At 34.5% G+C, this 27,649-nt stretch overlaps 1 protein-coding gene across 1 annotated transcript in view; it reads left to right on the top strand.

Moving 5' to 3' along the window:
* The window catches only part of LOC128874191 (lachesin-like), a 459,577-nt gene that overhangs the window by 419,376 nt on the left and 12,552 nt on the right, over positions 1 to 27,649 (top strand). Inside the window, exons 9-10 of the mRNA XM_054118654.1 lie at positions 1,162 to 1,248; positions 27,191 to 27,289. Of these exons, the coding sequence (XP_053974629.1) occupies positions 1,162 to 1,248; positions 27,191 to 27,289 (186 nt within the window). The remainder of the gene's footprint in view (positions 1 to 1,161; positions 1,249 to 27,190; positions 27,290 to 27,649) is intronic.

The raw sequence follows: 27,649 nt of genomic DNA, 5'->3' as shown, positions 1-27,649 counted from the left end.
TTTAGAATTATTTACTACAGTATTGAAATAATTTAGTGTACGGTGTTAAGCGAAAGAGAATTCACTTCAGCGTGGGCTTTATCGCACGAACTGCTCAACACACATGTCTGAAAATTATGGATGCTAACGCAGAGACCGCCATGTATGAAAATCACACGGAATACGTTGTTGCAAGGAGCGCTTACTTTGCATACAGAAATTCGACTGAGATTTAGGAAGATATTGAACATTAGAATTTGTTGAAGTTAAATTATTTCAAAAAGCATGAAAGATATATAAACATAGTAGTTATTTCTGGCACCACACGGCTGTAGTAAAGGGTTAATGAAAAATGGTTACAATATGTTTTCAATTTAAATAATTCACAAATTTCATAATTGGTTATTTTTAAATTACAGATTGCATGTCGCCAATATTTACAATTTTCAAATGTATAAAATCGTTAACAGAATGCTTCCAAGCGTAAAACAAATATCGCAATTATCGACACACTTTTTGGCAAACTTTGAATGATATTGGAAAATTCTGATTACTATTTTTGTAGCATATTTACCAAACACTGAATTTGTATAATTTTAAAATTGTCACAATATTGTTGCAACATACCTTAAAACATTTCGTGTATCATGTATTAATTATAGAATTAAATATTTTCTACTAAAAACTGTTAATTATCGCATGAATTAAATTAGGCGAAACTGTTGATGACCAGGATAGTATTCAAATTAGACATACTCACCTTACATAAATTTTGTGGACAAATGTACTATCAAATTTGTGGAACTCTCCTTGTAATTTCTAAGTTTTCAATTTAGTGTTCATAAAATTGTCAATAAACCATAAATAAAAAATTAGTTGCAAATATGAAAGGTCTCGGGATAATAAATATGTTGAAAGTAGAGTCGAATTTTATTGATGTATTTTCCGCGACTCCGCACTGGAAAGAAGCTTAACTTTTCGCAGACTTCTTAGGGAAAGTAATTTAGTTCCCGACCTTCAGTCGAATGGCCACGTTTCATTATTTATACGATGTACATTGTATACTCTCGGCGATTATGTACGCATATTAAACAGGAAAGAAGTTGATAACTGAAATTTCGAAGAACTTCTGCCTCGTTCGTTTTCCACGTGGACTGCAATGAAGTGATATTTTCTGTGCAGACTGGGACCTGATGGCTGAAATGAATAACTCCGTTTACGGAAATCCAAGCTCACTGACCATTCACAATGAAAAAAGCATGAAAGCAGGTAAGTCTATACATTAGCTTATTACTCTATTCGTTCATGCAGATTCATACATGGAAAATAATTTGAGCGCTTGTGCAGAAGAAGGTACTTCATCATGTTAAGTAATTCAGAAAACGAATATAAATTGAATATAAATGAACAAAATATTCTATTAATTCAACTTTGTTTATACCTCGAAAGAATTGTTAATATTTCTCACTCGTATTTCACAAGAACTTCAGAATGATTTCAACAGTTACACGTAATTCTTGGCAGTTTACATTCATTTTCTTTATTCGTGTTTCAAAATAATTGATGAATGCATTTTATTCTTCTAAGTATACATTATTAAATCAAGAGATTTAAAAATATAGTTTGTGGGGTTACATCTAAGCAGCACAAATGTGATTTATTTATAAACTTAGCTTGTAAATGTACTCGCAGACTTCGTCTTAACTTTTTTATTTTGCTTCCTTACTGTACCGTGATCGCGAAAATTGTGATCGTCGAATTTACGTTAACAACGTGACGGACAGAACGTCAGATTAGCGAGTGAGACACATGGAAATTTCGTAGGACTTGAGAAAAGTAAATGTAAATGACAAAAAGTTCTTCTGGCTTCGAGTCTACCTGTGAAACGCATTCTCTTCAATCTTGATCTTTTTTCGACGAACGCATCGATCACCCAGACATCTCCCGCGGGAAAACTCAGGCAAAGAGGAAACGGGTGCAGCCAGGCAGAAATGCAACAAAAATGTAATAATGCGATAAAGTTAGCAGTCAAATAAAGAAAAATCCCTTGTGTCGTATATTCGATGGCTCGATGAATCAAATTGCTTTTGCAAATGATTGTTTTACAGTCATAAACTGAAATTCCCAATATCACTACTAATACAAAGTTACGCGTTTGATACTTTTAATAAATAAAATATAAGTTCTTTATTTATTTCTTTTATCATTCTTAAAATCATACTTTGTATAATAAATTTCTTTCGTTTATTTGGCAACTTGACTAAGACATTTTGAAAATATGTTTATTTGATGTATAAACATATTTTAAAAGTTTTAGTTAATTTTATTTAACTTCATAAAGTTGTGTTTATTTGAAATCAATTTTATATAATCTTACAAAATTCTATACAATTCTATTAAATTGTATTTAAATGATATATTAATTTGATCTAATTATATACAATTTTATTGAATTTTATTTAATTAAAATCTAATTTATGCAGTCATAACATAATCTAACAAGTAAACATATTTTCAAAATATTCGGTCAAATTTTGTCATTTGTACTACTTTTATTGAACAATACAATATAGCAATATTACGTGACGTTCTAATTTTTTAATATATCAACTATCTTTGGAACATGAGTAATTTTCCATAAAATACAATGTTTTACTTAAAATTTAATATTTCGTTTAAGAATTTCGGATGCTTCGTGATTTGTTGCTCCCTTTTTGCATTCAATATGAATTATTTTGAAAATCGCTGTTGATGAATATTTACATTTCATAAAAACATTTTAATGTACCTTTTTAGACATTAAAATTTCCGATATTGCACGCACATGTTGCTCTCTGCATCAAAACAATTCGTTTGGTATTCCTGATATTAACATAAAATTAATATTTATAATGAAAGGTTATATTCAATATCAATTAGTATTGTATTTCTCATTCCATTATTCATCATTGTTCAATGAAAACTGGAATATGTGAACTTGCAGCATTGTGTAATAGTCTGTATTTAAGTAAATGCTAATTTCGACAAGTTATGATATTACTGATTCTCTATTTGAAAAGTGACCAATATTCCAAACTTCTTGGCAAGCAAAAGTTCCACGAACTGAAACTAGTAAGCTGGTTGAGGTTCGAATAATTGAAAATGAAGCATAGAATCGTATTAACTCATTAACAGGTACTTAAATGTACGCTTAGTCGAATCAGTACGCTTAGTCGATTATCTACTATAATCAGACACCCTAATTCAATCGCATGAGCGTCTCTTGTGGCTAGTTCTAAATTTCCAATAATTAACCAGAATGTTAAGGTTACTTATCGTTTCCAAGGTTTCCTTGAGAAATTAGCGCGTTGGCTAACAAGCCAACGAAGCACTTTACGTGCATCAGCGAACCTTAGAAACTTAATTACATCGCAACAACTCCAGCAGTTTTGGCTCAGTTTCATTATATCGTGTTTTATTCATTGAGTTTCCGTCTGTTTGTGTACCTGTTATAGACATAAAGTCTGCAATTCAATTTGTTTCATTAATGAATGTAATACATATTGTTGAAAATAATCAATTTGATTCATATAGAAATTAGTAACTGGCACAGAATTTTATTCCAATTACAGAACACGTATAAAAACTGTGTGTAAACATTTATTTAAAATGTTTATTCGTTTGAACGGTTACTCGTATAAGCTGTTAGTTTGTCATTTTTATTTAATACATGACAGATTCAAAATTGTTCATTTTTTACTTTATATACGAGATTTTGAGATAGATGAGATTTTTGCCGATTTCTTATAAAGACTTATGCGAAGAGCTTCACATGTTCCATATGAAAGAGAAGAATTTCATTTTTGAGAGAGGAATTTGTAGTAATACGATTACTCTCATGTTGTTACCATTTTATGTGTTCAAAAAGTACAAACGTCAAACTAGTGTTTCTTTTACGTTTCATTTCGTTGTCCTTAAGTAATTTTCTAAAACTATAGACGCTACTAAATTACAAAATGAAACAGATATTTAATATGAATACTGAAAAATGATGTCAATATTTGTATATCATTTTTATTACGACAAAATTATAATAGTTTGCGAAAAATAATTCGGAAAGAAGTAATATCTCAATGAATTTAACAATGGAATTTAAATATATGGGCTTAATATCTAATATTAATTTGTTCACTATATTGTCCCGTGAACCGATAACAATGCTAATTATTTCGTCATGAAGACTGATGTTTGCAAAATTGCAAGTTCACGATGAGGTAAATTTACACTTCACTTTGAAGCCTGTTGCGTGTGAAACTTTGGTAAACTTGGTGTAAAGCGGTCGAAAATTAAAAGCCACAAAGCAGCTCAAAGACTGCCTCCTACAAAGTTTCAACAACGTAACTCAAGCCGTTCGAAATTATTACACACACGCGAGACGATTAAGATGTGTTGCGAACGTTCTATTAAGTATTCAGAAATTATGCATCATAAATACGTAAATACGTTCAGGTATTTCAAGCCTATTATCGACACTATTGAATTTCGTACAGCGATTGTCTAAAAACGAATAAATTACTAAAATAAAATTAATATAGATTTCATTTTAATAAGAACGCAGTCGTGCATTGTCTTTGAAGCAAGCAAGAAAGCATTCAAAATAAACGTCTCAAGACTTTAGATATAATAGTACTAAACGATACGAGCGAGTTCTATAAATTTGCGAAAGCATTGGACAGACACAATTTACTGGTCGAAGTATGAAGATGACATTTACATAAATAACTAATCGCTTTGTCAAATGTGGTCGCTAATAACCTAGACGTTGATGAGATCTTAAATAAAATTATTTCTAAAAAGAATTGCTACACACCAATCGTTCTACATTATTTCTATCTATTCACTTGTAAGACTTCACTCTCATTGATCACGTTCCATAATAATGTATATGTACAGTCAATCCCATAAATATTCCTACCCTCTATGACTATTGAAGAAGTTTGACTAAATGAAATACTAGTTTTTATATTACCAAATGAATTTTTCATTATAAATATATATATATGAATAAGCTTACACATGTGTACATTTATACATACTTCAACATATTTATACAAACATACACTTGGAAACATCAAACCTACCATATTAAATTTAAGCAAATTTCTTCAATAGCTATAGAGAGTCCGAATATTTATGGGATTGACTGTATATTACGAACATATGATCGAACCTCGGCGGAGATCCCTTAAAAATACACGTCGAAACGATCAAGAAGTGGATTACAAGAGATCAAACAAGAGAATTTACAAGCCGTAAAAATCGGCAACCAGGAAAAGTCGAGAAAGGGACAGGGGACACAGGGAACAACAAGTGAAAAGGTCGTGAAAGTAGAAGTCGATGGTCGTGCGTGTACGTGTAAAATCTGAAGAGTCGAGGGGCCGAGGGACGCGGAGATCAAGAGGGTGAGGGTCGAGGGTGGGGCCCCCTGTAACATCAATATTTCATGTATGCTAACACGCCAGAACTAATAATGCACCAGCGAGGAAGACCCAAGAATAATATCAGCCACCGGCGTACTCCGTGTTCTCCCTTCCCCTACCATTTCGTTTTACCCCGTCCCGGACGGTCTTTCTCCCTCCCGTTCGCCGTTCCTTCGCAACCCTTCGAACCGCTTTCTTCTTTCGGCGAAGCGAGCTAGAACGAGTAGAGCGAGCGGAGTCGAGGCGTCCTTTTGCGCCTTGTGCTAAATTTAATCTAACAAAGTGCGAGAACCTTTTCGAAAATTCGTGTCTCGTTGGGCCGTGCCCAACCCACCGCTCTCCCGACGTCCCCGCGACCGCCAGCGGGCTGCATCTAAGCTGCACGGAGCGTCGTCGACGACGAGGGAAGACGGGAGGAGAAAAGACAAAGAGCTGGAGGCAGGAAGGTATGCGACATCGGGCTCGTAAGTCGAGACACGCCGTATTCCTCCTTGTTTCTCCCTTTCTGGCCGCGGGAAGGGGTTGACGGCGCGGAGCGAGAAAGCGCGACGGCGCCAGCAGCCGGGGAAGGGGTGAGGTTTGTAATTGGCGCAACATCTGCGGTCTGCGGGGTGGCATTAATGTTTGCTCCCCCACGGAGCTCCTCTGCGAGACTTCGCTTCTCTCCGTTCTGCTCTTTGTTTGGGCTCGTCGTACCCTCCACGCGCGTTTTCTTCCTCGTTCCCCGTGGTCTCCTTTTCATTTTTTTTGTTTCCGTCCCATTTATTTCCCTCCATCTTTTTGTTTTCGCGTTTGTTGTTGTTGAATTGAGTCGCGAGCAATTTTGTGGCGGGCTAACGTTCCGCGTTCAGGCGAAACGAACGTAACGTTTCTTTTTCTTTTTCTTAAGGGGTTAGTCGCAGTCACGAAGATGAAAAAGGATACTTTTTTGTGTGTTTGTTTCTTTAGGTATTAAATAATAATTGTTATTAATGAAATTTAAATGTCTTAAGAACGTATGTCTTAAAGATCTACAAGACAATTTTTGTTTTAAAAAAGAGTTAATTTATTTCGTCGTAACAGGCGATGGCGTAGGTGACTGCTTGGTTTGCGGTGAGCAAGATCTCTCTAAACTGGTTTACCTGAAAACAAAAATAAAGGTAGATTTAGAAAATATATTAGACTAACGGGTTCCTGTTCGAAAGATTTTTTATTTTCTTATATACATTTCTTTTTATTCTCTATTTAATCGCTTAATTTTATAGTGAAAATTCCACTTCAACTTCAAATGTACGACATTTTGTTTTAAATTAATTTTTTTCAAAATCCTTCGATCAGGGACCCGATAGTCTAATATATTTTCTAAATATACCTTTATTTTTTTATATTCTATTAGATTATATTCTAACAGATCGGCTCTCCTACACTAGGAAAAAAATATTAAAAAAAAAAATTGACGAAGTGGCGAAACTTTGAACTTGAACAGAATATTTTCCAATATCACTTTCAATCGATCCTTTGCAAAACACTTTACATACTAAAGTTCATTTATTTGCTAGTTCTCGCAATTGTACTCTAAACGCAAACCTTTTAAGGAATTCGATATTTGATTGGTTTTTCCAATTTTGCGTTTTCCTTTCTTTACTGAACAAAAAATAAACATTTACGCTCCAGCACGCTACCCTCTATTTACTCTTCGCCTTTTGTTGTTTTCCCTTCTCGTTTTATTTCTCTCTTATTCTAACCCCCGCTGCTGCTGTGCATTTATTTTGTTGTCTCTAGAACATATTCGCACCATTTTCCACTTTTCCATCCTCGTATATATCTCACAGTTTTCTCTCGGTTGCTGTTTCAATTCCTCCTTCGCTCGGTACGTTATCCAATTTTCTATTTCGTTATGCTTTATTTGGTATCCTGTTTGAAACGTAAGAGCTACCTTTTCGTTACCTTTATCACGGATTCATCCATGTTTCAACCTTGACACTCTTTTCCGTCACATACTAAACCGCATGATTTTGTAATTATAACGTTTTCACTTACACAACATATCGTTATTACAAAATTATTGAGACAAAACTCCTTTCAAAAACTACTCGATGCACGCTACTCTTCTGAAGAGCACCAACTGTGGTGACTCGTAGCGTAACAAAATTAATCGTAAAGACTATAGCCCAGACAAGATTATGTTGTTGTAAATTTATGTTTAGGCCCGTAATTCGAACATCCATTAGTGTGCACACTGTGATTGCCTATGTATTAATATTGAAATATATGTACTGCCTGTCTGACCATATACTGACCCTTTCTACTGTGGTACAATAATTTCAGTATTCACAAGGATTGTCTCGATTATGGACATTCATTTATAATAATATGGCCTTATGCTTGTCAATTGTAGAAATGACTCCGTTTATTAGTCCTTACAAGCAACCAAATTAAGACTTTCAACCCTTAAATTTGGATCCCTTTTATAATTCATAACGTCTACCTAAAATCATTTCTTTGTAATTTCATAATTTAAACCACATCTTTCTTTTATCTATTATAGAAAATACAAATTAATTTTGACTGGATGCGAGGTTATTTAAATGTACTCATTAATGAACAAAATATATCGATTTATATATAATTTAATGATTATGATCCTACTTATACAAAATATTTTATGAATTTGATTACTTATCAGTTATCACACTATTATTATTCCAATAGAATCGGAAGAACCATAGGTATAAAAGTATGGAAATAACGTACAATTCATTTGTATAAACCTTTTTGCCCTTTTCTCTGAAAAAAATTCATCCCCTGAAGAAAGTTTCAGTTATTAGAAAACACCAGGTATACGTTATTACGAAACAATCACCACTGATTTATTAAATGTGCAATGCTTCATTTTCCCTTCAATTTCCATCCCTCCCATTCGACAAAAAGCTGCAAACTTTCCATCGAGAATTCATAAGACCCTCGTACCAGCAAATCGATTGGCAAGTTCCATTCCCTGGAAAGATTTACCGCGAGCTGGTCCTCGTTACAATAGGCGTAGAAGCTAAGGGGGCAATTAACAATTGTTTTCGTGGAAAATCGGCTAACCGATTGCTCACACGTTTCATCCGTTACGTTCGATGGTGTATGAACCAACAGATCGTTGGATAATAACGAAATTATACACCACAGCATTAATTACCTTCGTTCCCCTGCCACAATAATCGTTCACCAGTACGATAATTGTTTAATCGAATAATTTGGCGAATGGAACCTTAATTAGCTATGGCTTTCCTGTGTGTTTTACCGAGCGTTCCTCAAAAGTGGTGAAATTTTAGATGAATCTAACTGTTTTTAATTGTTGTTTAAGTAACGAGAACAATGAATCTTTTCTGGTTCCTTGCCCAAATTTGATATCGATACACTTATGAATATTCGTATTGAAAACATTTTTTCAGCTGAAGTTTATTATAATTTCCTTTAAAAACAATTGGAGAGAATAATTTTATTTGCTCTTCTCGAGACTGTGAAAGTCTTAATTCATTAGTTTTAAAGACCAGTTCAAATTACGAAGAGTCTTCAAATTTTTTGTCCACGTTGTTCATCAATGAATTCAAAATACATAGATATTTCTATTCATTCAAGTATTTCTTTTATAATTTCAATCATGAATAATTAAACCCAATTGTTTGCTTTTTTGAATCATTTGCACTGCCTGCGAGTAAAAACAATTTAAATCCATCTGTTAACAAATCAATCTAAACTGTGCAAAAAATAAAAATCTCCTGGTTCTTACCACAAATTTTAGGTCATTTTATTTCCTCCAGCAATGCTCATAATAGTTCTAATTATAAACAATTAAAATAAATTTTTTTGATTTTTGAAATCAGTTGGCGTTTGTAAAAGTTTAAATAAATTCCATCGTTCTATAGAATAATCAAAGTGTAACTAACTGTATTTTTTAGAATTTAGTGAACACGCAACAGGAATATCTAACTTTTTATTGCCAACGACTTAATCCGCCTGCATGTTTTTCAGCCGTCTACACTTTTGGAGGGATTCCGAGGGTTATTATTTTCATTTAATCGCGCAAATCTACATATACAGTTCCCGTTGATATTGTATTTGCGTGAAATAACAGCGTCGGTGATAATATTGTTTTAATTAAGGGAGACGATGATTTCAGTGGACGCTGTTAATTTAAAAGCCGCGTTGCTAGTTGTAGTTTACATTTCGAATTAATTCTCCTTCGTAAAGAAATAAAGTAAGAATGAGGTATTAAACAAAGTTTTACATTCTGTTATTTATTCAATTCTTTTAAAGTTTTTTTTTTGGATTAGAATAATAGTGTATTTAATTAAGTAAGTAGACATTTGTTATAAAACAAAGTGTCATTTGATGATTTATATTTTTCATTTTTTCAGTACTTCTAACATTTTACCAACATTAAAATAAGACTGAATTTAAGAATATAAATGTCTGCACACAAGAAGAATTTTGTATTTGATCTATATGTATTAGTACTAAAAATTATTATCATATTACTTATAGTTTCATATTACTTCTACATATAATGAAATTAAATTATAATTAAATCTTCTATCAAATCTATGTATGTATTAATCAATAACAATATTAATTAATCAGTAATTTATAGGTATTATTGTTTGTGATTAATACAATAATACACTGATGATACGATGTATGAAACATGAGACATCAAACTTCATTGTAACAAATGTGCTAAATTTATTATTATAATTATTTAAAATTCTGAAGTTATAAATACCTAAAATTAATAATTCTAATAGTTTGACGTATCATTCCAATATGTTATGAAAATAATCTTGTTCCCTTAACCAAATGTTAATTAAATTGGCTTAGCAGTGGCTCTATTAATATGTATGTTAAATAGTTTCTGAAGATTCGTAAGTTCTTCTTCATTTTTGACATGTTAATGATAAAAATTCAAACTAACTTCATTGAAATTAATATTTCTCCTTCATAAAGAAAAAAATAAACCATGTACGTGAATTGACATCAATATCAACCATTTTTACGCAAAATATTAACTATTTCATTATTATTACACTATTACTCTTATTCAAAATCTTTTACAAAAAATTGATAGCATCTAAATTATACAAATTGGTTGCTACGATAATCAGCAATTTCGTTTATAAATAAAACTTCTCTACATTTTCATAAACATTTCAAACAAATGTCGCTCCACTTCGACTCCCATACAATTAAAACACTTTCATGCAAATGGCCCATAAAATGATATTTTATTATTCGTCATTGATACCATTGGTTCAGGATTATCCACCATCACTTTTAGTCCGAATGACTCGAACCTCGCATTGGATCTCGCTTTTGTTTTTTCTCCGCGTTCCCAATCGTCGTTCGAACAGCCAACGGGAAGCATGTATCAGACGGTAATGCGTCACCCCAAAGTTACAATGGCAGATGTAGTCAGCTATGGTTGCAGTATCGTGACATCTTCCAGACCACATACGCCCGTAGGTGTCCCTTAATTCCCCCGGGAACCGTTGTTCGCCTGTAATTCTGCAGAACGTACAGAGATTGGCTTAGTCGCATGCCTGCATATAGATAAAGCGACTACTATCCTATCGTGAGCTCACACACACGCAGGGGCTGCTTGTAAAGCCATGGGGGAACGTGGGTGAAATGCCTCGAATCCATCAACGACATCAACACCAGGCTGATTAAATCTCCGATAGGAAATGATCGTTGCGATGGCGTTTCGCGGTGCTTATGGCAAATAGTAGGTAATAAGCACCGAACCCTAATGATTGGATAATTTTAATACTGCCACGCTGACACGAGCAATCACGTCTCTCACTATTCTATCTTCCATTTACCGTTTACAGGACATCTGTTAATCCTTTGCACTCGAGGCCTTTTTTCTGGTATCTACCAGCAACTCGAGATGCTTTCTTAGCATTCTATTGCCACGGATGCTAAGCTTAGATTGACTTCGAAGATGAGATCTCTAATTTGAAATTTGAGAATCAGATCACCTTTGTCTCACCGACAATCATTTTATTGGCACTTCGATTTCCAAAGAAATTAAACCTAAACAAACATCATTGCTGGTTGATTTGCTGCTTTCGAGTGCAAAGCGTTAATAATCAACACGGAGTTTTCATTTTATTTTGTTGGTATTTTTATTACAACAAAGAGTGGATTTCCTTTTTTCTTATAATTAGAGCAAGCTTTGAATAAGCGTACTTATAAGTAAGTCTATGACTTCTAGGTCATCTATGTGAATCTTTTGAATCATTCACTGCGAATGTTGAATTTAAAAACTCGGAGGTGAATTTCTTTTGTTTGGAAGTAAAGTAGAGATGAAAAGTTGGAAATGAAGTAATTCTGTTTGAAAGAAAAATTGAGATGAACTGTTGAAAATAAAGTAATCCTATTTCGAAATAAAGTAGAGATGAACATTCGCGAATACAATATTTATAAAATAGGAGTAATACAAAAAAAGAACTTACAAGTGATAAGGCAAATAATAATGCCGCCAATTCATTAAGTTTTGAGGAAATGAAAAGGAATTACTCGAAACAATTAGTGAAATGTAACTCGTCTCTTAATAGCGAAAAAAGAAATAGTAGTAAATTTATTTACTTTTCGTGATCACTAGTGGGAGAAATATGTAGCTTATCACCGGTCTAATGTCCAGGTTGGGCTAGTCGCGTAAGCAATCATCTTGTCTACGGTTTACGATCATCGTCGAGATAAGGAGATAGATTTAATTCCTGTAGTTCCGCTTTGTTTATTGGACATTAATAGTATACCACGTTCCGGCTCAACTTTATAACCTCAAGAATTAAGTATCTCTCTTTATCTCCGCCATCTCAAACCACAGAGAAAAGTTTGTTGCTCGTGCAACAAAAAAAAACCTTGAAAATTTGTGCAATTTCAAGCTATACAGGGTGGTTTACGCAACGTATGCACCTTTATAACTCCCAAAATATGCGTTACACGAAAAATTGTTATATAAAAAAGTTACATGGTTTAAAAGGGTACAGTATTTAGTTAATGTGTTTTATAGGTGGAGGCATTTCGGAGATTTAAAGGACAACTTTGTTTTTATGAATAGAATACTACATTTTTTTATGCAGAAATATCTTAAATATCTTCTCAAAAAAATATTATTCTAAGATTTTATCAAATCTTACCAACAAAATGTATAGAAATTGGTTTTATTGGATCTCCGATATGGCACTAGTTATTCTCAGCATTTTCTTAGAAAGTCTGTATGATAGTATAAAGTGTATATAATTTATTAGTCTACCTATACAAGCGCAGAGTTTTTTTAGAAATGAACTCCAATTGCATCTGAAATATTGTTCATTTAAACTAACATGTCATCTGTAGTATGAAGAATGTCACTTAACCGAATGAATTGAACGGAAGCTTTAATATTAGATCAGTAAAAATGATCATCAAATATACATGTCTAAATTGGAATTAGATAAATCGAATAAGATAATTAGATTATCAAAGTAACTTCAAAATAGAAGACTGAAATTTCATTTATCTTTTCAAGAAGTATTCAAAATAACAATCGTAATTCTTCTAATGTCGCCATTCTTCTAACATCAATAAATTTTATGATATTGATAGTTACAAAATTATAGAAATATTAAGAATTTCATAATTATTATTACGATTGGAGATTACACAATGAGCATTGAATTTTTTTAAACATTGATATACCTTACAACCAAAATATTATAATATTGCAAAGCTAATTACGTCGAAATCAACCGATTGTACCAACGTTAGACATCATCACTTGTACTAAATTGAGAAGCTGCGTGAAATTTTAGCTCAGGAACTCAATGACCGATGGACAACCTAATTCCGTCGGTGCTCCCTGTTATCTTCGATTGCCTGGATTTCGAGAATGGTAGATATCTAGATTGACTTAACCGCGCGTGTACGCACTGTCAACATGTTCTACATACTATTGTATGCGTATGTGCGTGCTGGCTGGCTTAATATTCGCTAAATGGGGTTGGCAGGACGGGTTGAACTGGGTCAATTCTGCCACAAAGTCGATCATGGCGAACGCTGCAAAATCATGTGTCTGATATACGGCCAGCAAATTGCATTTATGATTGTTACAACGTTTGCGCAACTATACCAATATTTCATGTTCGTTAAGGTGATTATGATTTGTTGAAGGCTACGCTCTTCGAAGTATCTATAAATTTAAGATTCATGACGAACCATTTGTCCGAAGGTAAATCATGTTACTTCAAAAGTTTATGTATAAAATTTACGATATATTATTCGTTAGTGTTGAAATTCCAGAGATGGAACAAATATTCGTACGATTAGAAATTTCAAATAACGAGTAGAAATTTTGGTGCGTTGCTTGATCGATCATAATTGTGTCTTAATTATGGAGTCAAATTGTTTTCGAATGAAAGATTATCTGAGTAAGTATTCAATTGAATAAACAGAGCAAAGAAATTGATGTTCGAGTATTGATTAAATAAATGTGTATTCAGACAGAAAGTTTGAAGTTTTTTAATGAAGGCCAAAGAACACAAAATATTAAAACGTATAATTGTGAGAAAGATTTTCGTTTACGTTTGAGTGTGATAATCGGAAGTAATTAAACATAATGAGCACGGCAGTGTTTACAGTTTACTGCTAATACCACTAGTGGTAGGTAAAGCACTATACCTAACAACGACATTCCATACTTCAAACACATGTGTAATTCACTGACGGTACATTTCGTGCTTGAAACCGGAGAATATGATATGTTATTTCAGAATACAATATGAAACTATGTATCTACGCAACAACATATTTCACATTTGTTGTACAAGTAGTAATTGCAACGAAAGATTGTAACATCGTATCACGTAACATAAACATTACAATTACAATTATGAATAAATATTCACAATTATACAGTTAAATAATATAATATTAAAACGTTGTTATAATAATAGATGAATTTTATGAATCCTCAACAGTTTGAGTTTCTGTTTATTTGTAACTATGTATATAATACATCCATAAAGAGAAATATACAATATTTTCTAGGATGCTCTGCTAAGCTAGGTACAAGAAAGTTTCTGACATTCAAGGCTCTAAAACAGTAGTTCTCAATCTGATTTGACTTGCGCAACCCTTTTATCACACATCAGAGTGTCATTCTCAAAGTTATTTATACAAGGAATAATTTAATTTAATCTGTAATATTCAGTAAAATTCACTCAATACCACCGAATGAATTAAAATCAAATTATAATATTACAAATTATATATAATCTACACATAATACCATATTTTGACAAATAACCTCTGAATTCCTCTCAGTAAACTGTAAAATTCTCTCACGGGGAGCCTCTTTCACAGTTAATAAGGAACTCTACTCTAAACTCTAAACTGACTCGACGAGGACCAAGATTACAACCGTCTTCTCGTATTTTCTCCACAATTACTGCGTATCCCTTTGAAGGTCTAGACGTCTAGCTACCAAAGGTTAGCTAAACATTTGTCTTGTAGGCAGCCTCGTGGCAAATCGCGCGTCAACAATAACATAGCTTTGTACGCGGTCGTCTCCGTTAGACGATTACACGGTATTACACATCGACTCGTTAGTCGAGGACGTATAAACAATCAAGAAAGGAGTTGTGGACTGTAGAAGTGGTATATGCCTATCTTTTTGATGACTACCTATAAACATTACAATATTTGCCACGTAGAAAAGTTCCATTTTTAACGAGGCGATATTACTTTATGAACGTGTCGACACAAGTTCAGGTCCTAAACGGTATAAGAAAATAATTCATTATGAAAATTGTATAAATCCCCTAACATAAATGATCTTATGTTTTGACAACAATTCTTGGATTCTTCGCGAAAATTAGAAAATTGAATAAACTTACCGATGTACACATATTCTATACAAACCACATTTACTTTAGAAACCTAGATCATCGTCAGAAACGTAAACCTTTTACATCTCGAAACAAACGAAGATGAACTTACATCACTTCCATAATAAAAGGCGTAAATATTTGTTTTCGAGGCTTTAAAAATTAGTCTTCATTGTAATGTCTTAGAAACCATTTTGATCGTGAAGTAAGACTGTATGAAGTTCCTCAGCCCAGTCATTAGTAGTAATAAGTAACATTAATTTGATTACATATTTGTTTTCTAGATTTTAAAGGTTATTCTTTATTGCAATGCGTTACAAACCATTTTGTTTATGAAATAAAACTGTATGAGATTCCTCAGTCTAGTTACTTCTTAGTAGTAATAGTTAACATTAAGATTACTAAATATTCGTCTCCTAGGTTTCAAAGGTTAGTCTTTATTACAATGTCTTACAAATCATTTTGTTCGTAAATTACATTTCGATTAGATTACTTAGCCCAATTATTCCGTAATAGTATTGGATACTAATTTTACTGATAGACATCCAAACTGGATTAAAAAATTTCAAAATCAGTGTTTTCAAAATCAGCTACTCGTAATAAACATCTTAAGTGTTTCTTTCCAAGGCTTAAAGTGTTATTCTGCATTTTACTCTTTCTCAAACCATTGTATCCACGAATTAAAAAGTCTGCTCCAAACTCTAAAATGTCTCGACTCTGGATTACGACTATCTTCTCCTCACAACATGTCTCATCGCACGACCAAGTGTCTGGTTAGCAAATATTAAAAAAGCATTTGCCTTAGAGATTCGCAGCCTCGTGTCAAATCGCGCATCAACAATAACAGGGCTCTGCACGCGAGGCTCCCCATTAGACGATTATACGGTATTAGACATCGACTTAGTCGGCTGCCAATAATCGCTCAATATGCCTTGTATGCTATCACAGCGCACATACGTATCGACGGTGGCTTAATACGCAGAGAACGGCGGCGTTCGTATCAGCCGTTCTAAATGATATGTTTATGCCGCACTTAACGTACGTTTCAGGACGACGCATGCAAACGCGCGCCATAAATATTATTACCCTCCGCCGCGGCGGCCCGCGCCGTTCTAATTTCCAGTCTTGGAAATTCGTTGCATTTCAAATTTGACGCGTACCGCTGACGAACGAGCTGCTTTGCAAGGCAGAATAAATGGAAATGAAAGTGTAAAGCTTCCCGCTAATGATCCTGGAAAATGTACAGCGGCCACCCCCTCGGGCAGTCCGCTTCGAAACACGTCATACTTTTTCGTTTACAGAGGCTTGTTGGATAATTTCGGAAAACGAAATTTCCGACTTTTTTTTCGGCACGCGGCGTTGGGTTGGCTCGTCATGGTGGTAATCGTGTTTCGAAAGTTGTCGCGCCTCCGAGAAAATCACAGGAAAACGTCGGAGCGGAAAGTTTGCCGGAGAGTGTCGTCTTTTTTTACGGCGCGGGAGAATTGAATGTTTAATTGCTCGACACGCTATTTAGAAGTTAAACGGTCGGCGGGACGCTTGAAAAACTCGGCCAACAAGCTGATCGTTAACTTGTTAACCGAGCAAGACGAGTTAACTCGTTTGAGACTGGCTTTGCAGAGGATGTAACGTTTTGATTCGGCGGGACAATTTAAGAATTATGTCTCTAGTGGAGGAGATTATTTAATATGAGAATTGTTTAATTATTTAATGTGACATTTGCACATGGAACGCTAATTACGTCGCGATTGAAACTATTAGTTCAGATGATATTAATTATCATTAAAAATGAAACATTGCTTGGAATTTCATGAAGTTGAAATTTTAGATGCAGAAAAGAATTATTTTTATATGTATGTAGGAAGTTCCCATTTGACAGTTAATTTTTATTATAACTAGAATATTATATATCATTATATATCATTGCACAACTTAAGAGAATAAATTCCAGAAACACGGAAAAGAATTAAAAAAGAAAGAAACTTTAATGTGGGTCTGTTTTTTTTGGTAATACTGTAGATCTTAATATATTAAATGTTCAAATACAAATAATTATTAAATAATTGTTTTTTGTAGACAATTTATCAGGTGTCACAACTGAGTGTTACTCTTTGCTTTTAACAACAGAATTTACCTTTTAATTTTCGCTTATTCCTTTCATTTATAAGATATAAAATGAAATGCATCTTTTCAATAACATTTTTTTAATAAATGATTCCTCATTTATTCGTGTAATTATATTTGTACCTTAAATAAATGAAATAAATCAACTCAATTTTATTATTCGTTCTTACACATGTATGGAGTATGTCTGATTGAGAATCCTCTCGGTTAACAAGGTAACAGATCACTCGAAAGGGATAAACGCGAGAAAAAATAGTCGAATAACTTTTTAATTTCAAGTTCTGTCGCGGAGAACCAATAAAATGCAAATGGGGAATTAAGTCTCTTTTAATTTACAATCTACAGTCAAAGTGTAAACGTAAAACCAGTGCTGTTAGAATCTCAGTGATGGAATTTGCATATAATCGGTAAAAGAACTCGGAGAATCCATCGCGCAATGGAAACAGTTTTCTATAACCGTTACTTCGTTTAACAAAGTGAAATTTCATCGTCAACTAGCAACATTTCAGAGTCGTAATTCAACGGTTAAAAGAAAGTGGAGAAATCCGCGAAACATATTTTCGTTGTAACTTCTTCGATAATACAATTTACATTATTGGCAGAGGGAAAGAATATCAATCATTCTTGTCTGAAAAGTGCAAATGCATAGATTCTCATTTATTTATCATCATCAATTTATTATCATCTAATTTGTTGCGTTTCATGTTCCTCTGTATTATATATGTGCTCACAATTTCTTTTATTAATGTCGAGGATAATCTTTTCACTTAATAATATCATTAATATGTTAATTAAATTAATTAAAATATATCACTCACCAATGTCACCAAAAATCCCTTCAAAATTTGTTGCTACTTCAAATTGATGCTTGAATTATGTAAAACAATGAATTTTAACTCAACTACAAACATACTACCCAATACAAATATAAATTAACATTATATACCAAGCTATCGAGTATCAATAATAATCAATACGTATACTTGTCTTTCCTCGTAGCTAACGTGTTTTGATTTCTGGATATGTTTTGACAACATACAATACCATCTTAAAAACTCCGTTCAATAATCTTCAACTGCACAATAGATACAAATATTTTACATTGTCTCAACTAAACTACCATTCACTTTGAAATATTAGACAAAATACCGAGAGTACTCATCGGATTCCGATCCCACAAAACTGAGTACAATAAATAGTCAGATTAATCAGTTAATTCGAAATAGTATTAAAATGAATCCTTCATGACGCACTGTTCCAAACGGAGGATCATCTGCTTAAGTAATACAATATTATCGTTCAGCAACGTATCCAAACCATTAAAAGCTTCGTGCAATGTGTGGCGCACGTTCGGTATAATTTCAGTCGGTAATTTCAATCTAGCATTGGTGTCACGAATGCTTTCATACATGATATTCGGTTCAGTCCCCGAATTATCAAACGTGATCCTCTAATTGTTACGAGCAATGTATTTGGATTGTCAACTGTGACAATCCGGTTCTAAACGTTAACACGTATTCAGACGTCCACGGGGGGTTGCCCTAAACGCCGTAACAAGAAACTAGTGTGACCTCCGTACTAGTAGTTTGGAGTGTGTAGAATACTGATACACAGTATTATCAATATGTCTTGAAGACTCTGGGCAAAGCCAGGTCAACATTTTGCACAATCAAGTGTCAGAAAATACTTTTCATAATTATTCCGATACATTATAGTTCACGTGACAATAAATTACAAGCATTTTTTTTCAAATTTGATGTTGTTAATTGGTAGCGTTTGTCTGTCAAAATTAATTCATACGCGGAGAATGACCGCTCTACGTCACATGAAGTAATCGGTGCGTATTTAAATTTACTCGAGCATTGCATAAGAAATGTATTTTTACAGTACTCTAAACAAAGAACAAATTTCTGTCCAGGTCCCATTCTTTTAAATGTTTCTTATAAAAATATGCATTTGCATAAACTTCCGCAGTCTAATTATGACTAACTGAGACACGCAATGTTAGCTGATGATAAGAAGTGTCATGTAAGTACATCAAAGTCTGCAATTTTTTTTTAAATACAACAATTTTGTGTTAATATCTGGAGTACATATAAACATTATATAAGGAAAGAGTGTCTTTATCGCCATTAGTATCGGTAGTATCGATAATTTGTCTAGAACAAGAAGATCTTTAATTTTAATTCTGAGACATTTTTATTATATGTATTTTGACTGTAAAAGCAATGGTTAGGGAGATATCGTGCACAGGCCTTTTGGAGGACCACCAAAAGCCTTCTCCAAGCACAAATTTTCTATACAAAATTATAGCAGACGTTTACTAACTTATTCTCTATAAAAAAAATGTCTATATATATAAACAACATTTCATCAAAAAATATTGAGTCATACTTTCATAAGTTCTAGTGAAACAAATTCGAACAAACAAAGTGAAAACTGAAAATTCTGGAAATATGAGGTCATCCCATAAGTTCGTGCTGCAGGCTGTGTCAATAATTAGTAAAAAAGAAACTACAGAAATTTTATAGTGACGGTATAATGCCTATGTCGCATAGGTTGGAAAATATTGTAAAACGAGAGAGATTACCTTTTTTTCATAACACTTAATTGTATGTTTTACGTATTAATTTGAGTAGCAAAAGAATACGTGGCATGAACTTGTGGGACGATCTAATACAGTCTCTGGCGTTGGTATCATTACAAAATAAAACAAGATATACAGTGGGTGTACAATGTATTCGTACACCGATCAATTTCCCAAAAAACTTTGGTGTGAAATTGTAGTTCTTCAACTTCTTTTTTTATAATCAATGATATTTTGCATATTCTCGGAAGTCTCTAAGATAGATACAGCCCAGACAACATTTACTAGTTAATATAATTTGTGAAGTTAACAAAAAAATAGGAAAAGTGGGTAAAAGTATAGAAGCAATAAGTATTTGTACGATTCTTATGACGAACCATTTACAGTAGAGTTTGTAACGTAAACGCATTAGTTTATTGCTCCGTACGAATTAGAAAACATCAAATTTCCTGTAAAGTACTTTTAAAAAAGGCTCTAATAGAGGAATTGAAGAAGATCCCACTTCGAATAACTAACAATTTAGTTAATTTAATGTTTAGAAAAGTTACAATAATTATAAAATCAAAAGGAAATCCCACGAAGGAACTATTATATACTTATAAATTAATGTAAAATTCTTTTTTTTTTAATGAAGTTTTAATGTTTTAATGAAGTCGTTAATTTCGCAACTTACATAATAGCTATTTTTTTTTTGTAATCTATCTATTCTAGAGATTTCCGAGAATATGTAGAATGTCATTATTTATAAAAAATAAGTTAATAAATTACAATTTTACATAGTTCCTTTGGAAATTGATCGGTGTACGAATACTTTCTACACCCACTGTAGATTGTCAACTGTGATAGGCGTTTATAGAAGTTCGCAAGTGGAACCCCTTGTCCGGCTCTAAACGTTAACGTGTATTCAGACGTCCACAGGGGGTTGCCCTGAACACCGTAACCAGAAACTAGTGCGGCATCCGTACTAGTAGTCTTGACTGTGTAGAATACTGACACACTATTATCAATATGTCCTGAAAACTCCAGGCGAAGTCAGGTCGACGCTGTCGGGAACCTTTTCTGGAAGAATACATCATACATCTCGAAGTCGCGAGCAAACTTCAAAATCCTCGGAGCATCGAGTACATAACGTCTATTCTCGGTATTTTTTAAAGAAGTGGACCAACTCGAAAAATGCATTCCACTGATTCCAATCATCTCGGAAGTGTTGTCAAAAATTCGGGGGCTACAACCGTGCATTCGACACAATTCCTTGATTAGTTGGTTCGAAACCTCGATGCGAAAAGTTTGAAAAGCTGCAGGCATTTCGTATGAGTACTGCTGGTGACCTAATTCTTTCCAATAATGAACTATCAGCGATCTATATATTTTGATTTAATCGCTTCTGGCCGTAATAGTTGGGCAAATTTTTTTGTTTCTTAGATTAGTTGCCAGATGGCCATTGTTAACACAATTAGGACAGAGTTGGAGGTTTGACTTAAAAACTCTTAAATCAGAGGTAGTCAGAAGGCCTGCTGGGCTTACCTGGACAAAACTGGAAGAAATATTGTGTTGAGGGTATACACTTATTCTGTAACATTGGAATGTTTATATATAGACAAAATTTCATCCAAAAATATTAAGTCATATTTTTATAAGTTCTAGTGAAACAAATTCGAACAAAGTGAAAACTAAAAATTCTGGAAATATTAGCTTGCCGAAATAGGGTATTGTGCTAAGACTGTGTTCGCCGACGCTATCCGCCTTTTCCGCTATGCTCTTGGAATTTTTTATAAGAATAATATAAAATCGTCATTCAGCTTCAACTTTGTACCTAGTAATAGGATGCACAAATTAATGTCAACCTACAGATTAGCATACGCTAACGTGGAAACTTGTCTACTAAATTCTACTCTTTCTAAATAGGCCAATAGATAAAGTGTTAAATGAACTGAACGTATACTAATGTGGAAACTTTTTTTCCTAAATTGTAGACTGTCTCTAGATAGACCCATAGGTAATGTGTTAAATGAGTTGGAACATTTGGTGGTCGTTACAAAAATTGTGACCCTAATTCTACATTGTAAACTGTTCCTAAATAGGCCGATAAATAAAGTGTTAAACGAGCTGAAACATTTGGAGGTCGTTACAAAAATTGTGACCCTAATTCCGATAGCGATCCGCGTGTAGGGTGGGCCGCGCGGTATACTGTCGCTGCTAATGTTTGGCCGTGATTTGCATACGTCTGTCTGGTCTATCCATTCCTCTGTACACCGGTGCATCTCACCTTGTTGTCTATGGACGTGTATACGACCGGTTAGGTCGGCTCCCAGTCTGTATCGGGGCTGCTATTATACACAGGACCGAACAAGTGGCTCACGGCGCAGGCGTGTGTACCAGGATGATCGCCCATTACCTTGCCGAAATAGGGTATTGTGCCAAGACCGTGTTCGTCGACGCTATCCGCCTTTCCCGCTCTTCCAGCGACCGACTGCCTTCGGGCCAGGAACTTACAAAATCTAATCAGGAGGGTACGAAGACAAAGCGGTGTGTTCGAGCAGCTTGCACCGAGAATTAAGTCCTGACTACCGCCGCTGACAGGGCTTATCGATATTGTTTCGTGAAGGACGATTTCTAGGGGTGGGAGAGGAGGAGATTCGGTTCTCGGTTCCGGTTTCCATGGAATTGGGGTCGACGTGGCGGGAATGATGATGCTTGACAGATTGGAGCACGGGTTACTTTTCATAGAAGCTGTGGCGTGGCTGGTGACTTCGCTTCCACACAGGTTGCGCGTTCCTTATTATTGTAAATATTGGTTGGGGTAAAAGGAGCGCGGTTGATTAGGTTTCTGTATCAAGAGTTTCTTAGCGTTGATTTTGTGAGGCTTTGAATTCGAGTGAAAGATAGTTTTCGTTTGGTAAATAATATTATGATAATCGGATGGTGTAAGCGTGGATGGTTAGATTTGTACATCAAGAGTTTCTTAACAAATTCGTGACCGGCAGATATTTTACGTTTCTAACACCGAGTACTGGCGAAAATAATAAAATTCTAAAGCTGGACATCGCAAATTTGTATCATTAGGTCGAAGATAAAAATTACAAAATATGTTTGGAAATATCAATGTTGTAAATATGTTGTATATAAAATATAAAAATTTCCATAATTTTTTCATAACCAGGAATAGAATTTTAAGTGACGTGTATTCACGTCAGCGGGCGCGAATTAGTGTTGATTTTATGAGTGTTGAAATTCGAATGAAGAGTTCTTTTTGGTTAATAAATAATTATAAAAGTTAAATGGAGAAAACATTTGTGACTCGTTATATTTCTATATGGGAAGGTTTCGTAATGTGATTATTTAAATATTTTTAGAACCATTAGCAAACAATGGTAATGTGGTTCGGAAAAAGAAAGTTCATTCTTGAATGGTTCTATAGGGACACGATAAGTTTTACTGAAAATGCCGTGTTATTAATCTTCATTTGCTGGAGTTACTGAAGTTTAAATGAAGTTACATGATTGTATGAAGTTCACATAAAGTGTGATTATGTGCAGACAAGAGTACACGCATAATCAACGACACTGACTATTGTTACAGATAGTATCGAAAGGATTAACTATTCAATTATTAAGTACGATATTACTGCAATTTTTTGTGATAATTATTAAAATAAGGGATTAATATTAACAAATCGATTCGCATCCTTCTCGGCTAACTTATATGATATCGTAATTAAAATGTTAATAGTAGATCTATAAACCCAATCGATTTGACCAATCCATTTTAAATTTTTTTTAAAAATTAGTCGATTACTGAGTCTAGTTTTATGGCAATATTTGTGACAATTATTGAAATAGAGAATTAATATATTAACGAATTAATTCACTTCTTCTTCACTTAACTTAAAAGATATTGCGATATTTACGATACATAAGTCGTAACCTAGGAAGTTCCAGTGTTAACACATTCGCGACCGGCAAATGTTTTACATTTCTAATACCGAGTACTGACGAAAATGATAAAATTCTGAAGCTGGACATCGCAAGTTTGTATCGTTATGTTTTGAAATATCAATGTTGCAGAATATGTAGAGTATAAAATAAAAAGATTTTCATAATTTGGAATAGAAAACAGGAGCAGAATTTGAAGTGACGTAAATTCACGTCAGCGGTCGCAAATGTGTTAGGAAACTCCGTAACTATCGCGTGTTCGTCGAACACTGACGAGCTCCGTGGATACTTTCCACCCAGGAATCGGGCAGATTCGATCTCCGCTACGATTTTTCTCTCCCAGGGTCACGGTACCAGTCGAAATCATGGCAGGGTAACGAGAAAACCAGAGATCCGTGAATGAATTCTGTTGACGTCGGAGCGCCGCGCGATCCACCGTCAACGAGACTCTTCCTGCGCGAAATTCGGTTCTCCCCGGACGGGTTGATGTATGCAAATGGATCCGCCGTTGTAACTACAAAATTTCTAGTCGGACCGTAGCTCCACCTGGCCGGGGTTACACGCCGGTATGCGGATTAAACCAACGAAAAAGCTTCCCCCCACGGGCGTATCTGGTCGACGGGCAGTCAGCGTGAGGTAGTTTCATTACTTGATTTGATCCGGCAGACTGGACCGCGACAAACGCGGCAGCACGGAAGAGTCCGGCCGTGCACTGGATAAGGGAATTGTGTTTACTCGTAGTTTGCATACTAGTTACCGCGTTTGCCACCCACTTTACGCGTAACAGGCCCGTAAACATCTTCAGTGGATGGGGCCACTCGTCGTACGTCCCCTTTGTCCGTCGCTTCCTTTGCACCTCCGGCCACTTCCTTCCATTCTTTAACTCCCTGTTACTCTCTCCTCTTCTTCTGTCCGCCGCTATTGTCTCGCCGTCCTTTGTACCCCTTTGACTTTCGTCGTGCAATTCATTCTTGCCAGGAAGTCGGCCGAATTTAGATCCCGCGCCGGGAGTTTTACTCGACGATGGTTGACGATGTTAAACATCGCGATATCGATCCCAGTTCAACAGCCGGATGGCGGAGACGAGTCATTTTTGGCTTGTGATGAATTTCATTACTCGATCTTGCTGGCTTTTATATATCCATATTCCAGAGAATCAACTTTGACAAACATTAATGTATATATTAAGGCTACGAGCCAGCTCGCTTAGGACTTTCTCGGGATCTTGTCTTCGTTTAAAGCGCTAAAGGGCGCCTTATCTGCATTAAGTATTGAAAGGAACAAGATGGCTTAGGAGCAACAAATTATAAGGATTATACACAAGTTTGTTTGAGAAAACATCAATGTAATTGTTTGTTTGATAAAATACACTGACGTCAAAAAATTCGAGACACTTTTTCAAAACGTCATAAACATGAGAGTCAACCGATCTTCGAGAAACTTCGTGAGGCTTAGTTTTAAAGTGTCCTCTGGATGTGTGCAAAGTTGCATTGACGAGGGTTGATGTGAAGGGGTTAATTCACCCCCCTAAATGGGGTAGTGCAAAAAAACGGCACTTCGGAAGGATCCAAGGGTGACGGAAGGGGGTGAAAAAATCAAAAAAACCTTTGGGGTAACTCTCCTTGATGCCCTCTACAAAATACACCCCTTGAAATCGCGTATAAACATAAATATCCTTACAGTAACAATAATACACTGTACAACATATTTTTGTGTTTAAAGCATATGTCTGTGAAATGTGTCCATCGATAAAAACAATCATAAGAGACATTTACTTAGAAGCCAAACAATATGTCGTCTTATAGGCAAAATATGGATAAAAATTCACCCACCTAATGAACGAACTGATAGTCGTGGAATCTGCTCAAACGCTGGAACTGCATTATTTTGGTCCACGGTAGGTTTTGAGATATACGTTGTTTGAAACTGTTCTGTTGTTACGGGGGTGGGGGTTGGAGGGATGATATATAGTTACTGAAAACGCATTGCGTCCATTTCATTGAAGTTTCGTTCGAAATATTTGGATTATCTCTATGGTATTTATTAGCTAGCAAATAGGGATTTAGAGTTAATGTGATTTATTAAAGGAATTTTGGTATTTATTTCAGTATTTATAGACGAAGAGAAGATAGATAATTACAAGTAATTCGATGTTACTCGTAAGTTTATATTAAAATAATATTCCATATTGTCCTGCATAAGTATAAAGTCTGAAATAACTGAGACTGTCTAAAACTGGAAGTTTTAATAACATTTCACTCATGAAAAGGGAAATAGAAGTTAGAGTTAATGAATATAATTTTCTATGAATATAATTTTGGAATATTTTTAGGATGAAGAAGAAATTAGATAATTTTAAGATTTCAATTATTAGTATTCTACGATATTTATAGATTTATAATTTACAGCCTACTTAATTTCTCTTCTTTTCATTTTTAATGATCAAATTAAATACTGCAGCGAGTTCACTTTTTGTTTCCCACTTGAAAATCAAGTGGAGGAAAAACCAATCGAATATAAATATATTGCCATTATATATGTACAATTATACATATATATTGTTGTTATTGCTGCTGAGTTATGGTTTATAATAAACGAACGCGCAGTGCGAGAGTCGCAACCGATGTTTACCAAAAATAATATTAAACAGTATTTTCTATTTCACGTACAGCAAAGGAGTTAACGAAACATGTAATTTCATTTACCTTTCTGCGTATCATGAGCGCCAGTATCAATGAAGATAAATCAAAACACATTCCTCGCCGCATTTTCTGACCCATCCGTTTTACAACTACACGTTCATGTATTAACACGTTTTAGTAGAGGTAATAATTTAACGTTTTGGGTTTTATCCGTCAATTTGCAATGACATTTTTATTATTTTAATAACATAATGAAGTACCACGATAAATTAATTATATACTAGTAAACTATCGAGTAATTTAGAGACTGGTGAAACAATTAATAGAAGAGTCATAGAAGAGTCTAACTAGCAAATGTGCAATTTAACTAAATAATATTCCTTTTTTGTATCGAAGAAAAATAGTTATTATACCAAACAGAGTTTTGTACGCGCTGGGGGGCCTCTAAACAGGTGCGAGCGGCTTCTAACTAACCCTTTTTAAATCCAGACACTGTTTGCGTGGCCAGTCGAATCTCGCGACTTCGTCATGTGTCAAAATTCATTTAGATCGGCATGTGTTTTGCTTGCAGGTAATAAATTCCAGTCGAACCTGAGCGAGATCGGGAAGTCGGAGCAAAAATCGAGCGACCCGGATCGGAAAAGGAATTACGATTGGCCCCCAGACAGCGGTAAGCACTGTTGCTGCTTGAAACCGTGGACTAATTGAACTTTTTGCACTCGGAGCCATCTCGTTGCAAAATGTGCAATTTATAACTCTAGTTCGAGTAAAAGTATTCATTCGTCATCTTGATAAGTTAAAGCACCAACCTTCTGAGTTCTCGACCTGATTGCGATCAATCTATATAATGTTAGGTTCATTATAAAATGAATTGATACAACTTGGAAGACGCTAGTGTAGAAAACAATGAGAAGAAGTTATAAGAAACAATTTCACTAAAGTCTTGCGTTGCTCGTTGTAATTTGTATTAAATCTTGAATTGAACGTTTCTTCTCTTCATCTTCAATTTAATTTTAGCTCGAAAGGCAAG

Source organism: Hylaeus volcanicus, chromosome 3 (genome assembly GCF_026283585.1).
Source record: "Hylaeus volcanicus isolate JK05 chromosome 3, UHH_iyHylVolc1.0_haploid, whole genome shotgun sequence".
Classification (NCBI taxonomy): domain Eukaryota; kingdom Metazoa; phylum Arthropoda; class Insecta; order Hymenoptera; family Colletidae; genus Hylaeus; species Hylaeus volcanicus.
Note: the sequence above shows the minus strand (reverse complement) of the source record. Positions and strands in the feature narration are given on the sequence as shown.